The following is a 16,743-nucleotide window of genomic DNA, read 5'->3' on the forward strand; positions in this document are numbered from 1 at the left end:
GCACCACAGTTCAAGAAGGACACTGACAAACTGGAACGTGTCCAGAGGAGGGCAACCAAAATGGTCAAAGGCCTGGAAACGATGCCTTATGAGGAACGGCTAAGGGAGCTGGGCATGTTTAGCCTGGAGAAGAGGAGGTTAAGGGGTGATGTGATAGCCATGTTCAAATATATAAAAGGATGTCACATAGAGGGAGAAAGGTTGTTTTCTGCTGCTCCAGAGAAGCGGACATGGAACAATGGCTCCAAACTACAAGAAAGAAGATTCCACCTAAACATTAGGAAGAACTTCCTGACAGTAAGAGCTGTTTGACAGTGGAATTGGCTGCCAAGGAGTGTGGTGGAGTCTCCTTCTTTGGAGGTCTTTAAGCAGAGGCTTGACAACCATATGTCAGGAGTGCTCTGATGGTGTTTCCTGCTTGGCAGGGGGTTGGACTCGATGGCCCTTGTGGTCTCTTCCAACTCTATGATTCTATGAAGGAGGCCCAATACTGCTTTCTGTTGCAAGCAGCCATCCAGGAAATGTGGGGTCAATGTTTGGAAGAGGCACCTGGCCGGCTGTGGGGAACAGTATCCTTGACTGGATGGACCTTCTCATCTCATCCAGCTGGACTCTTCTTGCATTCTTACGATTTCCCTGTAAACACCTTGCCCTGACTGCTGCTGCTGCTGCTACTACTACTACTAATAAATAACAATAGCAATAATTTTGTTATTTATACCCCACCCATCTGACTGGATTGCCCTAGCTGCTCTGGGCGGTTTCCAACAAATATAAAAACATTGTAAAACATCAAACATAAAAAACTTTTCTGTACAAGAAGAAGAAGAAGCAGAGTTAGGATTTGATATCCCGCTTTACCTCTACCCGAAGTAGTCTCAAAGCGGCTAACATTCTCCTTTCCCTTCCTGCCCCACAACAAACACTCTGTGAGGTGAGTGGGGCTGAGAGACTTCAGAGAAGTGTGACTGGCCCAAGGTCACCCAGCAGCTGCATGTGGAGGAGCGGGGAAGCGAACCCGGATTCCCCAGATTACGAGTCCACCGCTCTTAACCACTACACCACACTGGATCTCCAGCCTCTCTGCAAGGCTGCCTTCAGATTTCTTCTAAAAGTTGTGTAGTCCTTTATCTCCCTGACGTCTAATAGGAGGGTGATTCTCAGGGAGGGTGCCACTACCGAGAAGGCCCTCTGCTTGGTTCCCTTCACTTCTCACAGTGGTTCCCTTCACTTCTCACAGTGAGGGAACCACCATAAGGCCCTCAGAGTTGGACCTCTGTGTCCGGGTTGAACGATGGAGACGCTCCTTCAGGTATACTGGGCCTTTGAGGCTGTTTAGGGCTTTAAAGATCAGCACCAACACCTTGAATTGTGCTCGGAAACTTACTGGGAGCCAATGTAGATCCTTTAGGACTGGCATTGAATGGTCCCAGCAGCTGCTCCCGGTCACTAGTCTGGCAGCCGCGTTCCAGATTAGTTGTAGTTTCCGGGTCACCTTCAAAGGTAGCCCCACGTAGAGCGCAAGGCAGTAGTTTAAGCAGGAGCTAACCAGTGCATGGACCACTCTGGCGAGACAGTTTGCAGGCAGGAGGACATTGATTTTCAAATCTGGGTTTGCAATGAGTGCCTAATTCCCGAGACTGCAAATGCGTTTTGAGCAGAGAACATGAACCAGGAGAGAGAACATCAGGCGTGAGTCTGGAGAGACTCCGGTTCAGATCCCCTCCAGCCACAGATCTCACTGTGTGACCTTGGGCTAGTCGCCACCTCCTGGCTTAGCCTTCCTCCCAATGATGCTTTTCACAACACCAGTAGAGCCCCACAGCTGCATCGTCTAAAAGCCCATCTCTGGTCCAGCCCCCTGTTCTCAGTGGCCAGGGAGATGCCTCTAGGAAGCCTGCAAGCAGGTTATGCGTTTCTTTTTTTTATTTTTAATAATATTTATTGAAATTTTAGAAATTACAAAAAAAGAAAGATTAGACATAACAATATAACAAAATACAAAAACAAAAACACTACATAAAACATTGAATCAACAAAGTAAAACAAAAAGAATTAAAAACACTTCCAGTATTTCTAATCTTAACTTTCATGCACTTGTCTCATTGACTTCCTCACGCCTCCCTTTTTGTATTCCACTTCGATTAATTTCAGCAAGTCTTTTCCATCTTCATCTATTTTCTGTCTTATAATTAATTTTAACATATTCTGTCTAACATTCTGCCAAAGCCATCTAGCTTCATTCCACCTTTTTTCTGAAGCTCCTTAACTTTACAGTATTTCTGTAAATAATCTTCAAATTTTTTCCAATCTTCTTCCACCGACTCTTCTCCCTGGTCTCGGATTCTGCCAGTCATTTCCGCCAGTTCCATATAGTCAAGCAGGTTATGCGTTTCAAGCTGCAATGGAGAATTGGTGTGTCTGGCAGGAGGTCTCTGGGGTCTCTCCCAGACTTGTAAATCAATATGCCTCTGGCTCCTCTGCTTGCCGTTTCGAAGACAGTGACCAAGAAGTTACGAATTTCCCTATCTGCAGTGAGCAGTTGCTTGCTACTTACTCTCACATGCTACTGTCTTAGCAATGTGCTAATTAAACGTCTTCCTTTCCACCAGAGGCTTAAAAAAAAAAAGAGGCCTTTTGTGTGTGGTTACAAAACGATACCCTCCATTAATGTTCCCCTGCTTTTTATTGACTGTTCTTTGTGATGCATTAATCCTCTTTAGGATGCAGGCAGGGTATGGGCAACGAAGCCAGCTTGGCTTAATTTTTAATAGCCTTGTTAAAGGAACAAAGGTGAATTCCCAGGTCAGATCGCAGGGGACAGATCCAGGCAGCACATGGCGGAAAGACGGCTTCTGCCTGCATCTCCCACACATTCAGCTTGGAACTCTTGGCACATCCCTGTAAGGTCTGCTTCCCCACAGCTGAATGTCTAGGGGATGAATAATCTGAATTCTTAACAGATAAATCGATTGGTTAATCTTCCCACTTGTCAAAAAACTCCATACTGGTGCCTTTTTGAGATAATTACCCAAGTGGCCTCGGTAGGGTTCAATGAGAAGCCCCCTTTAAGAATTCATTTTCAAACTTCCTAGTACAGTGGCGCCCCGCAAGACGAACACCTCGCAAGATGGAAAATCCGCTAGACGAAAGGGTTTTCCGTTTTGGAGGCGCTTCGCAAAACGAATTTCCCTATGGGCTTGCTTCGCAAGACGAAAATGTCTTGCGAGTTCCCGCGGGGGTTTTCCGCGCTCCCCCCCCCTTTTCCTAAGCTGCTAAGCCGCTTAACAGCTGATCAGCTGATAAGCCGCTTCTCAGCTGATCACTAAAAGCCGCTAGATTGCTAATAGCGCTAATCCGCTAAGCTGTCAATGGGCTTGCTTTGCAAGACGGAAAAACCTCTAGACGAAGAGAATCGCGGAACGGATTCTTTTCGTCTTGCGCGGCACCACTGTACAGTAACACCTCCAGAACCATTGTCTCCAAAGGGTGCCCTTAATATCTCGGCTCCACTGAGCAATTAATCAACACCCACTGTTGATTGATTTACCGAGCGAATCGTGCCACCGAACCATCATCTTGCCAGTTGGATTGGGATTGCGGTGGGATATATCGATAATCTGTTCTTCCCCAGCCGCGGGGGAGCGACCAGGGTTTGCACCTTCTGAAAGGGGAGGCGGATGAACTAATAACCTGCAATTTTCCTGTCTGTTTTGGAAGCATCCAGAGAACCCCATGCAAGTACGAAGGGAATTTATTTTCAGCCACAGCTGACGTTGTCTTTCCCTCTTTGTGTTTCTCCCCAGTATGCAACCAGTTATAAACTGGTGATAGAGAGGAAGAACAGGACAGGAGTCAGTGAGAATATCACGTTTGGTGAGAACGTAACAGTTGGTGAAACCATCATAGAGACGAAGGTAAGAGGAATGGTATGCACTTGGAACATATATATATTTGGATGTGTTGCCTCAGAAAAGAAAATTGAAGCACGTTGGGCTCATTTTCAAGCCCCATCCTTGGCAAACAGCTCCCAGAATCCTTTGGGGGGGAAAACCATGACAGTTTAAAGTGGTATCATAGCACTTTCAAAGTACAGTGGTGCCTCGCAAGACGAAATTAATTCGTTCCGCGAGTTGCTTCGTCTTGCGATTTTTTCGTCTTGCGGAGCGCGGATTCCCCGGGTATTAACGGCTTTAAGAAAAAGGAAGCAAACCCGCAAGACGTTTTCGTCTTGCGAAGCAAGCCCATAGGGAAATTCGTCTTGCGAAGCGCCTCGAAAAATGGAAAACCCTTTCGTCTAGCGAGTTTTTCGTCTTGCGAGGCATTCGTCTTGCGGGGCACCACTGTATGGTATGAATGGGGCCTTGCTGTTCCACTATTTACCTGTGGCTCACGAAAGTTAGCGATGAACACTGGCTTGCTTTCGTTTCCGCCGTGCCTTTAGCAGGTGACACCCCTGCTTGTCTGAACTGCGCAAGAATTTCCCACACAGGCCGTTTTATGGGTCTCCTCTTTACTATTGGCCATGGGACCAGCCACAAAGGCCTGTCCCCTCCTTGCCACTGGGTCTCTCGGCTGCCACTGTGCCTCTTCTGGCTTGGTGACCACGTGTTGCTGGGTTCTCTGAGGAGTTTGAAGCCGGGAGAAGTATGGATGTCCTTTATCTTAGCTGTTTGAAGAAGGGGAGTCAGGGCTGCGTTGAGTAGGGGGGACCATTTGATTCTTTTAGCTGCGGATATGCCAAGATTTGCATTAGGGATATATTACGGTTTTACGATAGAATTGTTGAGGAGCAGACCTGCAAAAGCCAGAGTTAAGGGTAAGTGGTCGCTTTCAATGTTATAGCCCACTTGGAACTCTGTGACAAACTTGTATGCAAATCTTGAGATTAGGATATAATCTATGACACTACCGCCAAACTTTGTGAAGTGGGTGTATTCCCCAGGGCGATCTCCCTCTATATTGTCGTTTAATATCAGCAGGTCCCTCCACTTTGTGGCCTGGGCTAAGCAAAGCCCTGGGTAGTTGCATCTAAGATCTTTAGAAAGGCGGGCAGTGCCTGTATCGAAATAGATGTCAGAGTCCAGAAACTGGTTGTAGTGGGTGTATAAGCTGTCATCATTAGCACGCATGCATGCATTGAAATCTCCACCAATAATGAGCGGAGCAGCAGGATGGATGGATTCGAGAGAGATTATTTAGGACTCTAAACTTGCCCAAGTGGCCTTAATTGTAGATTTTTTCTGGCAAGGAGGTATATAGACATTGACTAGCAATAAAGAGGCTCTCCCTCTTCCGGGAGAAGTATTCCCTTTCTGAAAAGCACTTGCTGGGCCTTGTTTTCCTGTGGCCCAGGGAGTTGTCGTGGAAGGATACAGAAGAGGCACTCCCTGTGGGTGAGGTGGCAGCTGGTGCTGTTACGCCTCAATCGGTGGTGCCACAGATCGAGAAAAGGGTGGCAGGAGCAGTTTGGGGGGGAGAACAGTTGCTGCTCTCCCCCAGTTGTTGCTGACTCGGTGTCAGGGACTGGACTGAGGAGGAATGGTGCAGACCGGCCTCCCCCTCCTGCTGCACTTCCCAGAGAAGAGGGAGACAGTATAGATTTAGAACAGTGGTTTGCAGAAGGTCACAGATCAGAGGTTGCAGAGTGGAGAAGCTGGAAAATACTGGGAGAGGAGCAGGAGGAAGAAGCAGTAGGGGAAATTCAGCTAACAGACTCAGTGTCTTTGGAAAGCGTGCCAGACTGGTGGGCATTGAGAGTAGGAGAGCAGAAAGCTAAGAGGCAGAAAGCACAGATTAGCTGATGTAGGAATGGCGTATAATAGGAGAGATGCGGAGGGGGTGGGATTTTACTCGGAGCAACGTCACTGTCCAAGAGGCGACATCTCTACATCTCTCTCTGTGAATGTTGAATAAAATACTTTGGTAAGAACGTCTTGTTTTCCCATTTCTGCAAACCTTCCCCCAACCGCTGCATCCTCAGGAGAAACGGCAAATTATTTGCTTGCTTATAATCTCAAGGATATGGCTGTCGTGTGCAGACGTCTGCCTTGAGGGCAGGGAAACCCTCAACCGCTTTTCAAATCCCTGGCTGTTTTTGTGACGGAAGCCTTTCCTCCCTCTTGCCATCCCCTTAGATCCCCACAGGCACAGAGGTGGAAGGGATGAACATCCTGGGCCTGGTGGTATTCGCCATCGTCTTTGGGATTGCTCTGCGGAAGCTTGGGCCGGAAGGCGAGAACCTGATCAAGTTCTTCAACTCCTTCAATGAAGCCACGATGGTGCTTGTCTCCTGGATCATGTGGTAAGGAGGCCCACCCTATCCACGTTTCCCCAGGAGTCTCCTAGGGGAACAGCGCAGGTGGGGATAAAATGTTAACACAGAAGAGTTGGCTGCAAGGCCTCTGGGCTGGGTTTTGTGCATTCCCTGCCAAACTGATGTAGCAAAAGCTGATTTCTGATACAGTGGTACCTCGGGTTAAGAACTTAATTCGTTCTGGAGGTCTGTTCTTAACCTGAAACTGTTCTTAACCTGATCGCCGCCACACAATTTCTGTTCTCATCCTGCAGCAAAGTTCTTAAACCGAGGTACTATTTCTGGGCTAGTGGAGTAACCCGAGGTACCACTGTACACATATGTGGTGCAGTCACATCTTACGCGGAAGTTTGTTTCTAAGGGTTCCACGTATACATGAAAATTGCATCTACCCAAAGCCTTGGAGCCACCCCATAGCTGGGGGGGGGGGGAGAAGCCCCAGTATCCCTAGAGTCTGCACATCAAGCAGGCTTTGCCCTCCAGGCAAGATGGACTGTTAAAAAACTCTTTTTACACCCGGAAACCCCAAGCAAACCTGGCACAAAAAGAACTTTCAAGCTCTCCGCTTCGCTTGAATTTAACTTGTGAAATTTAAACAGTCTGCCCTCAATTGCATATGGTTGAAATAAACGCCTGTAAGATGCAATCGTACTGTACAGCCATACGTTGGAAGTCGAACGGAATCCGTTCCGGAAGTCCATTCGACTTCCAAAACATTCGAAAACCAAAGTGCGGCTTCTGATTGGCTGCAGGAAGCTCCTGCAGCCAATCAGAAGCTGCGGAAACCCCGCTGGATATTCAGCTTCTGAAAATAGTTCGCAAACTGGAACAGCCGCTTCCAGGTTTGCGACGTTCGGGAGCCGAAACGTTAGGGAACTAAGCAGTTTGAAAACCAAGGTCCGACTGTGTATATGTTATGCAGACTAAGGAAATTAGAAAGATGCATTAGTTATTCTGTATTTGCTAATGGCAGTGGATGGGGAGGCGTTGAAGTACTGCCTCATGACTCCTAGAACTTCTCCAGCTTCTGAAATCTTGCCAGGTGTTGCTCGTGGCCATAAAGGCCACTTGGCAAGTGTTGGAGCTGAGTGGAGATTTTCTTATTTTTCTCTCCTGCCTGCTGTTCTGCATCACATTCACCCGGTGCTATACCAACTGCACTGGCTCCCAGTGGAGTACAGGATCATGTTCAAGGTGCTGGTTTTAACCTTTAAAGCCCTATATGGCCTAGGACCCTATATGGCCTAGGACCCTCATACTTACGGGACCACCTCTCCTGGTATGTCCCACGGAGGACCTTACGGTCTTCAAACAAAAACATTTTGGAGGTCCCAGGCCACAGGGAGGTTAGGCTGGCCTCAACCAGAGCCAGGGCTTTTTCGGCCGTGGCTCCGATCTGGTGGAACACTCTGTCACAAGAGACTAGGGCCCTGCGGGACTTGACATCTTTCCGCAGGGCCTGCAAGACAGAGCTGTTCCTCCAGGCCTTTGGTCAAGGCACAACCTGACCCCCTCCTTTGGTAATCCTCACAGAACTCTAGCCCAATGGTTGCCATTAATTTTATTTGAACTGATTTTAGAATGTTGTATTATTTTACTGTTGTTAGCCGCTCTGAGCCCGGCTTCGGCTGGGGAGGGCGGGATATAAATAAAAATTATTATTATTATTATTATTATTATTACTACTACTACTACTATTATCAGAGGTCTTATAATAATAATAATAATAATAATAATAATTTATTATTTATACCCCGCCCATCTGGCTGGGCCTCCCCAGCCACTCTGGGCGGCTTCCAAAAGAATATTAAAATACTATGATACATCAAACATTAAAAGCATCCCTAAACAGGGCTGCCTTCAGATGTCTTCTAAAAGTCTGGTAGTTGTTGTTCTCTTTGACATCTGGTGGGAGGGCATTCCACAGGGAGGGCGCCACTACCGAGAAGGCCCTCTGCCTGGTTCCCTGTAACTTGACTTCTCGCAGTGAGGGAACCGCCAGAAGGCCCTCGGTGCTGGACCTCAGTGTCCGGGTAGAACGATGGGGGTGGAGACGCTCCTTCAGGTATACTGGACCGAGGCCGTTTAGGGCTTTAAAGGTCAGCACCAACACTTTGAATTGTGCTCGGAAACGTACTGGGAGCCAATGTAGGTCTTTCAAGACCGGTGTTATATGGTCTCGGCGGCCGCTCCCTGTCACCAGTCTGGCTGCTGCGTTCTGGATTAGTTGTAGTTTCCGGGTCACCTTCAAAGGTAGCCCCACGTAGAGTGCATTGCAGTAGTCCAAGCGGGAGATAACCAGAGCATGCACCACTCTGGCGAGGCAGTCCACAGGCAGATAGGGTCTCAGCCTGCGTACCAGATGGAGCTGGTACACAGCTGCCCTGGACACGGATTTAACTTGTGCCTCCATGGACAGCTGTGAGTCCAAAATGACTCCCAGGCTGCACACCTGGTCCTTCAGGGGCACAGGTACCGCATTCAGGACCAGGGAGTCCTCCACACCTGCCCGCCTCCTGTCCCCCAGAAACAGTACTTCTGTCTTGTCAGGATTCAATCTCAATCTGTTAGCCGCCATCCATCCTCCAACCGCCTCCAGACACTCACACAGGACTGTCACCGCCTTCACTGGTTCTGATTTGAAAGAGAGGTAGAGCTGTGTATCATCCGCATACTGATGAACACCCAGCCCAAACCCCCTGATGATCTCTCCCAGCGGCTGCATGTAGATGTTGAAAAGCATGGGGGAGAGGACAGAACCCTGAGGCACCCCACAAGTGAGAGCCCAGGGGTCTGAACACTCATCCCCCACCACCACTTTCTGAACACGGCCCAGGAGGAAGGAGCGGAACCACTGTATGACAGTGCCCCCAGCTCCCAGCCCCTCAAGACGGTCCAGGAGGATGTTATGGTCGATGGTATCAAACGCCGCTGAGAGATCCAGCAGAACCAGGAAACAGCTCTCACCTTTGTCCCTGGCCCGCCGGAGATCATCAACCAGTGAGACCAAGGCAGTTTCAGTCCCATGATGAGGCCTGAATCCCGACTGGAAGGGATCCAAATGGTCCGCTTCTTCCAGGCGTGCCTGGAGTTGTTCAGCAACCACTCGCTCAATCACCTTGCCCAAGAATGGAAGATTTGAGACTGGGCGATAGTTGGCCATCGTGGCCGCATCTAAAGATGGTTTTTTAAGAAGTGGTTTGATAACCGCCTCTTTCAGTGGGTCTGGGAAGGCTCCCTCACGGAGGGAAGCATTCACCACCCCACGAAGCCCATCACCCAGTCCTTCCCGGCTAGCTTTTATAAGCCAGGATGGGCAAGGATCAAGGAGACAGGTGGTTGGTTTCACTCGTCCAAGCAGCCTGTCCACATCCTCGGTGGTAACAGATTGGAATTGATCCCATGCAATTTGACTAGACAGGACTCTAGCACTCTCCCGCCCCGGCCCTGCTCCCACGGTGGCGTCTACCTCTTCCCGAATCTGAGCGACTTTATCTGCAAAAAACTTTGCAAAATCATTGCAGGAGATCATGTGGCCCGTACCACTTGGTGGTGTTCTTGCTGATCCTCCTCTCTCTCTCTCCTTCCAGGTATGCCCCCCTGGGTATCATGTTCCTGGTAGCTGGCAAGATTGTGGAAATGGAGGACGTGGTTGTCCTCTTCACCAGCCTGGGCAAGTACATCTGCTGCTGCCTGGTGGGCCATGCCATCCACGGCCTCATCGTCCTGCCGGTCATCTACTTCATCTTCACCCGCAAGAATCCTTACCGGTTCCTTTGGGGCATCTTCACAGCCCTGGCCACTGCCTTTGGCACTTCTTCCAGGTATTTATGACCTGGTTGCGGCTCCAGAAAGCCAGGAGAACGGGGTGGGGGTTTAAAAGGACCCCTGTTGCATAGCCAGGGGGGGGGGGATTTGCTTAGAGTGAATGGTACTCAAATGCCAGGCAGGGAGGTCGGCTGAATCTCTGCTTCATTCCCACCCCTCCGCCCCCTTAAATCCTTTATTGGAATTCATGGATATCATATAGTGTCTTAAATCCACACATACAAAGAAAAATAAATAAATTTACAGTTAAATATTAAATTATTAGTATTATTATTGCCACCAATCTTTCTGGTTCCTGTTTTACAGTCTGTTTAAATGTCCTTAACATTGCCTATGAGTCCATTCCTCACGTTGCTTCCCTGCTTTTGTGCTTCCCGCATTCTACTTCTGCCACACATGCCCTTCATATCCCTAGTGCAGGCATCCCCAAACTCGGCCCTCCAGCTGTTTTGGGACTACAACTCCCATCATCCCTAGCTAACAAGATCAGTGGTCAGGAATGTGCGAACTCCCCATGGGGCTCACAGCAGCAGCCAATGAGCAGAGGGGAGTGCGCGCGAGAAAGTGACTGAATGAAAGAGAACACTATACTTTTCTTCCACAGACTAGTATTTACTTTAGAAAACGGGATTTAAAGTGATTTGGCAGACAATTTTGTCACATAGTCCCCACTCACCCCAATGTAGATGAAATACACAACTATCTGACTTTTAGAAGACATCTGAAGGCAGCCCTTTTTAGGGAAGTTTTTACTGTTTGATGTTTTATCGCCATTATTATTATTATTATTATTATTATTATTATTATTATTAATTCTGTTGGGAGCCACCCAGAGTGGCTGGGGAAACCTAGGCAGATGGGTGGGGTATAAATAATAAATTATTATTATTATTATTATTATTATTATGTTGTTGTTGTTTACTTTCTAAAATACCTACTTACTTTTCCTCGAGGGGCTACCAGCCATAAAAAAACGACAATCACTAAAGCAATGTCAGGGAATAGTTTCAGCAACAATAATAAAAAAGCAGAGGCATATAAAGTCTGTGTGAACCATCTCCTGGAAAGCTCATGGGCACAGAATTAACGGAGACGGGGGGGGGGGGAGCTCTCTTGAAGGCAAGGAACTGTGCAGCTTGGGTGCCACCACTGAGAAGGCTCACCTTTGCATGTGGACGGAGGCAGCCCTTAAGGGGTCCTGCACAGTGATTTATTCCATGTTGGAACCGGTGGGAGTTCTGCTGCTCCTGTGGGCTGTTTCGGGAGCACTCTGCCTACATTCTCAACCTGCCTCTTCCTCCTCGCAGCTCTGCCACCCTGCCCCTGATGATGAAGTGTGTCGAGGAGAAGAACGGCGTCTCGAAGCACATCAGCCGCTTCATCCTGCCCATTGGGGCCACGGTCAACATGGACGGAGCTGCCCTCTTCCAGTGCGTGGCTGCCGTCTTCATTGCCCAGCTCAACAACATGCCTCTCAACTTCATCCAAGTCATCACTATCCTGTGAGTATTCCGACCAGTCTCCCTTCGGACTCAAAGGGTGGTCCTTAGAAGCCCACGCAGCTTGCACAACCTGTTCCCTCCCCTTTCCCCAAACAGACAAAGCCCACCACCCATAGACTGCGGCCCACCTTATCATAGAATCATAGAATCATAGAGTTGGAAGAGACCACAAGGGCCATCGAGTCCAACCCCCTGCCAAGCAGGAAACACCATCAGAGCACTCCTGACATATGGTTGTCAAGCCTCTGCTTAAAGACCTCCAAAGAAGGAGACTCCACCACACTCCTTGGCAGCCAATTCCACTGTTGAACAGCTCTTACTGTCAGGAAGTTCTTCCTAATGTTTAGGTGGAATCTTCTTTCTTGTAGTTTGGAACCATTGCTCCGTGTCCGCTTCTCTGGAGCAGCAGAAAACAACCTTTCTCCCTCCTCTATGTGACATCCTTTTATATATTTGAACATGGCCATCATATCACCCCTTAACCTCCTCTTCTTCAGGCTAAACATGCCCAGTTCCCTTAGCCGTTCTTCATAAGGCATCGTTTCCAGGCCTTTGACCATTTTGGTTGCCCTCCTCTGGACACGTTCCAGTTTGTCAGTGTCATTCTTGAACTGTGGTGCCCAGAACTGGACACAGTACTCCAGGTGAGGTCTGACCAGAGCAGAATACAGTGGCACTATTACTTCCCTTGATCTAGATGCAATACTCCTATTGATGCAGCCCAGAATTGCATTGGCTTTTTTAGCTGCCGCGTCACACTGTTGGCTCATGTCAAGTTTGTGGTCAACCAAGACTCCTAGATCCTTTTCACATGTACTGCTCTCAAGCCAAGCTGCTGGCAGGCTCCCTTCGCTGTGTGTGATTTGCGTTCTTCCTTTCGCTGTTTGCCGTGGGGTTGCTCAAACACCCACATTCTCCTAAGACTTTTCTGCAAAACCAGCCTACCTGATCTGCACCAGGTGGGCCTTCCATTCCTTGCACTATGGGTGGGGAGGAGAGGCTAGACAAGCCACAAGCAAACAGCAAGCACATTACCAACCATGACAAGGAGTGGACGGAAGCTGCAGCAGCAGCAGCAGCAGCAACGTGACTAAGTCGTTGAGCATAAACATCAGGGCAAATATTCCTCTACATCAGCACAGTTTAATAATGTAGAATTTTGAAAGGCGGAGGACGGGTGACTGGTAGCCCCTGCCACATCCTGGGAATTAAGGGGAAGCAAGAGGGCAGGTTGAAGAAAACAAAGAGGAGATTTCCTTTCCCGAAATGATGGTTCCCGCACAAATTTCTCGCAGTGATTTCCTGTCCTAGAGCTGCAGGAGCGAGGAAGTGGGTTTGTCCAGCCCATTCAGATAACCAGCTCCCAAAATTTCAACTTCCTGCTGGTCAAGTGGGTGGTGATAATCCACACAGGTTCTAAGACCCCTCTGCCCTTTCCTTCCTGGTAGAATGAGAGTGTTAGTTTGCCAGAGGGCACGTGCTACCTTGACGCTTTAGTGCAGGGGTCGGCAACCTAAGGCCCATGGGCCACAAGCTGCCCACGGGGGTCGTTTAACTGGCCCACTAGCTGCCTGCTTGGCGAGTCCCCGTGTGCTGCGCTAAACCAGCACAGCATGGCACGGGGACTCGCTTCCGCAGCACCGGAAATCGCGGGCGCGGTCTGGCCCACAGAAGGATCTCTGCTGGAGTGAACTGGCCCAGGCAAAGTAAACCTTGCTGACCCCTGCTTTAGTGGGATATAAAGTCGGCTGCAGAAAAAGGGATCATGAGGCCGCTGCAGAAACAAAGGGGGGATTTGTGCTGGGAGGTAGCCTTGGTCCACCCAGAATGGATGGACTGGGGGTTTGGGGAGATGAAACCTTAAAAAAAATTGTGGCAGGGACAACCAGAGTTTGGTGTGCACTGAAGTGACCGGCTGGGCAGACCAGTGTAGCTGAGCATTTGACAGGCACTTGACTTGACAGGCTGTCTCTGTAAAGCTCTCTGGGTTGATCTTAAGGACTAGGAACCTGGACGAAAATTGAGGCCATTCAGCATATAGTGGGTTGGTTCTGCACCCAGTACCAAATTCTGATCTTGTTCAGGACTTGATGCGGCAAACACAGAAACTATTTTCTAGTCTCTAGGGTTTTATTTGCCTGGCCAAACACTAGACACCTGCCGCTTCTCCAAGCTCCTCTAATCTTTAAGCCTTCTGCTGTTTCTGCCACGTCAATACCCAATTCCTACAATGATGATGATCAGCTGGACTAAATTGTCGAGCACCAGCACAAATGCTCCTCTACATCAATACTGTGCAGAATTTTGAGGGGTGAATAGCTGGTGGTTTGTGAAGCTGTACATCTCTAGCTCCACCCCCCCCCCCAATATCTCTCACACACTCTATGCAGTGCTTGATTGTAATAATAATAAAAAACCACTCACAACGCAATTTACAAAAGATTAAACAGCAAAACCTAGAAAAATGTACAACCCTGCTTTAAAACTTACAAATATATCTTTAAATTCATTCAGGTAGCATCTAGAGAAGGGTCCCACAGCTAGTGTAGAGTCCTGAGCCCTTGCCACTTTTGTCAGTGACAAAGTTCTAGTCCTCATGACTAGATGAGATGCACTCAGCAAGGCTACTTGGGCTTCTGCTTGGATTTGCCACTCAAGCCCTTCTCCTGCTGCGCTTCTCATCTTCTTCCTCCCCCTATCAAAATGCTAACTCTTCTTAAAAACTCCTCTATCTAGGTTGGAATAAAATAGGGGTCAGCAGTTAGATCGACCAAGGAAAGGCTAGAGACTTTTCTTGGCACAGGATTTTGCTTTTTTTTAACAGACGTGTCGAGGGCAGAAAACCTTTGCAGACTGATTTTTTGGGTGCATTTTTTTTAAAAAAGCAATTGCAAGTAAAATATTGTTTTCTCCAGTTCAGGAGGTGGACCTGTCCCTCCTGGCCTCGAGGTGCTTAATCATCAACTGTGTCTGAGGCCCTTTGTTGCGGCATAGGGCAGTAAAAAAACTGCAGGCTTAGGCAGAACTTGCGACCAGAAGGGGTCCGGGAGGGAGCTGGGAGGTTCTGCTCAAGTGACCTCTGCTCTGCTGGAGGCAGGATTTCAGCTGAGGCTGTTTTTGCTCCTGGCTGGTCATCCGTCCATGTTTGTTCCTCTGTCTTGGGTTAAAAGTGCAGGCACCCCGCCCGCCCCCCCCCAGCAAGATCCAGCTCTGCATTCTGCAAACCAAGTTCCAGTCCAGTTTGTGTGTCTCGGTCAACAGCATCACGTGCCGCAGATGTGGCAAGCTGCTTTTGGACCCTGAGGGGATTCTCAAGAACGCTTTTTGTCACTGAGTGGCGGCCACGAGGAACCCAAGCAATTCCTTGGGGCTGCCATGTGGTTTTTTTAAGGGGTGCTGAGGAAGCAAAGGGAGAGCTGTGCCCCCCTCATCACCCTCCGTTGCATTGCAAAGGATCCCACAGCAGATGAACCTCTCAGTTTTGCCCCCCTTAACAAGACTGCTGTCCGAAAGGGGTGGGGGGGACACAAAACCTAAGAGATTAAATAATAATAATAACGTGTGTTTACCCTAAAGTAGTTCTTTGGAGTCTAGACCAGTGTGATTTTCTTTTTCATTCATTCTTTATACAGTCATACCTCGGGTTACCTCGCTTTGGGTTGCGCGATTTTGGGTTGTAAAGGTAAAGGTACCCCTGCCCATACGGGCCAGTCGTGACCGACTCTGGGGTTGTGCGCTCATCTCACTCTAGAGGCTGGGAGCCAGCGCTGTCCGCAGACACTTCCGGGTCACGTGGCCAGCGTGACAAGCTGCATCTGGCAAGCCAGCGCAGCACACGGAAATGCCGTTTAACTTCCCGCTGGTAAGCGGTCCCTATTTATCTACTTGCACCCGGAGGTGCTTTCGAACTGCTAGGTTGGCAGGCGCTGGGACCGAACGGTGGGAGCGCACCCCCTGCGGGGATTCGAACCGCCGACCATGCGATCGGCAAGTCCTAGGCGCTGAGGTTTTACCCACAGCGCCACCCGGGTCCCAAACCCGGAAGCACCAGAACCGGTTACTTCCAGGTTTGGGCGCATGTGCAGAAGTACTGAATCACAACCTGTGTGCGCGCCAGATGCAGTGCTGCAGGTTGCAAATGTGCTTCCTGCACGGATCACGTTCGCAACCCAAGCGTCCACTGTACAGTGCCATAAATGCGGGGTGGGGGTGGGGAGGAGAGGCTTTCAATTTGTCATTTGACACGGGAAGACAACTGCAGTGGAATTCCCTGCCTTAAGAGGCCAGACTAGCCCCATCACCGATGGTTTAAGGCAGGCAGTTAAAACTGAAATTTCATCTGTGTTGCAGACTACTTTAGGGGTCTTTGTTAGGATGGGAAAGTGCTCTCGGAAGCAGAATACAAATTGGTGATGAGGAGGCCTCTGGGTCTCCTTTATTCTGCTCTGTGGACTTAGGTTTGGCTATTGCAGAGCAGCCTTCGCCAACCTGGTGCCCTCCAGATGTTTGGGATTACAGCGCCTATCAGCCCCAGCCAGCAAGGCCATGCTCTCATCAACCTCTGCATCATACAGCTGTTCTGAAGGGGGCTAATGGCAGTCGTAGTCCAGAACATCTGGAGAGCCCTGAATTGGTGAAGGTGGCTGTTGAGCATGGCGTGAGAGCTCTCTTACAGGAGATTCCCTTGTTTGCAGCATCAGGGAGGAGCTGAAGGCACCCTTGGCCAGGCTTGTGGCTTTATGGGGAGACAGTGCCACTGGTGTTCTCATGCCTAGGGTGAAGAGACAGACTCTTTAATCCAGGGTGTGGTGCCTGATTCATTCTTGACCCTTCCTAGTGGTGTGTGTTTGTATTCCCCAATTGCCAGCTAATCTGGTTAATACCTGAAGGAGCGTCTCCACCCCCATCGTTCTTCCCAGACACTGCGGTCCAGCTCCAAGGGCCTTCTGGCGTTTCCCTCCCTGCGAGCAAGTGAGGTTACAGGGGACCAGGCAGAGGGCCTTCTTGGTGGTGGCGGCGCCTCCCTTCAGATATCAAGGAAATAAACAACTACAGTGGTACCTCAGGTTAAGTACTTAATTCATTCCGGAGGTCCCT

At 49.2% G+C, this 16,743-nt stretch overlaps 1 protein-coding gene and 1 long non-coding RNA gene across 2 annotated transcripts in view; one reads left to right on the forward strand and one right to left on the reverse strand.

Annotated features, from left to right (window-relative positions):
- LOC309346269 overlaps window positions 1–16,743 on the reverse strand; it is a 242,295-nt gene that overhangs the window by 172,856 nt on the left and 52,696 nt on the right. The window lies entirely within an intron of this gene.
- The window catches only part of SLC1A5 (solute carrier family 1 member 5), a 43,606-nt gene that overhangs the window by 20,995 nt on the left and 5,868 nt on the right, over window positions 1–16,743 (forward strand). The window contains exons 3-6 of the mRNA XM_081869127.1: window positions 3,807–3,917; window positions 6,138–6,304; window positions 9,907–10,140; window positions 11,452–11,646. Of these exons, the coding sequence (XP_081725253.1) occupies window positions 3,807–3,917; window positions 6,138–6,304; window positions 9,907–10,140; window positions 11,452–11,646 (707 nt within the window). The remainder of the gene's footprint in view (window positions 1–3,806; window positions 3,918–6,137; window positions 6,305–9,906; window positions 10,141–11,451; window positions 11,647–16,743) is intronic.

Source organism: Podarcis erhardii (genome assembly GCF_964252035.2).
Source record: "Podarcis erhardii genome assembly, chromosome: 7".
Classification (NCBI taxonomy): Eukaryota; Metazoa; Chordata; class Lepidosauria; order Squamata; family Lacertidae; genus Podarcis; species Podarcis erhardii.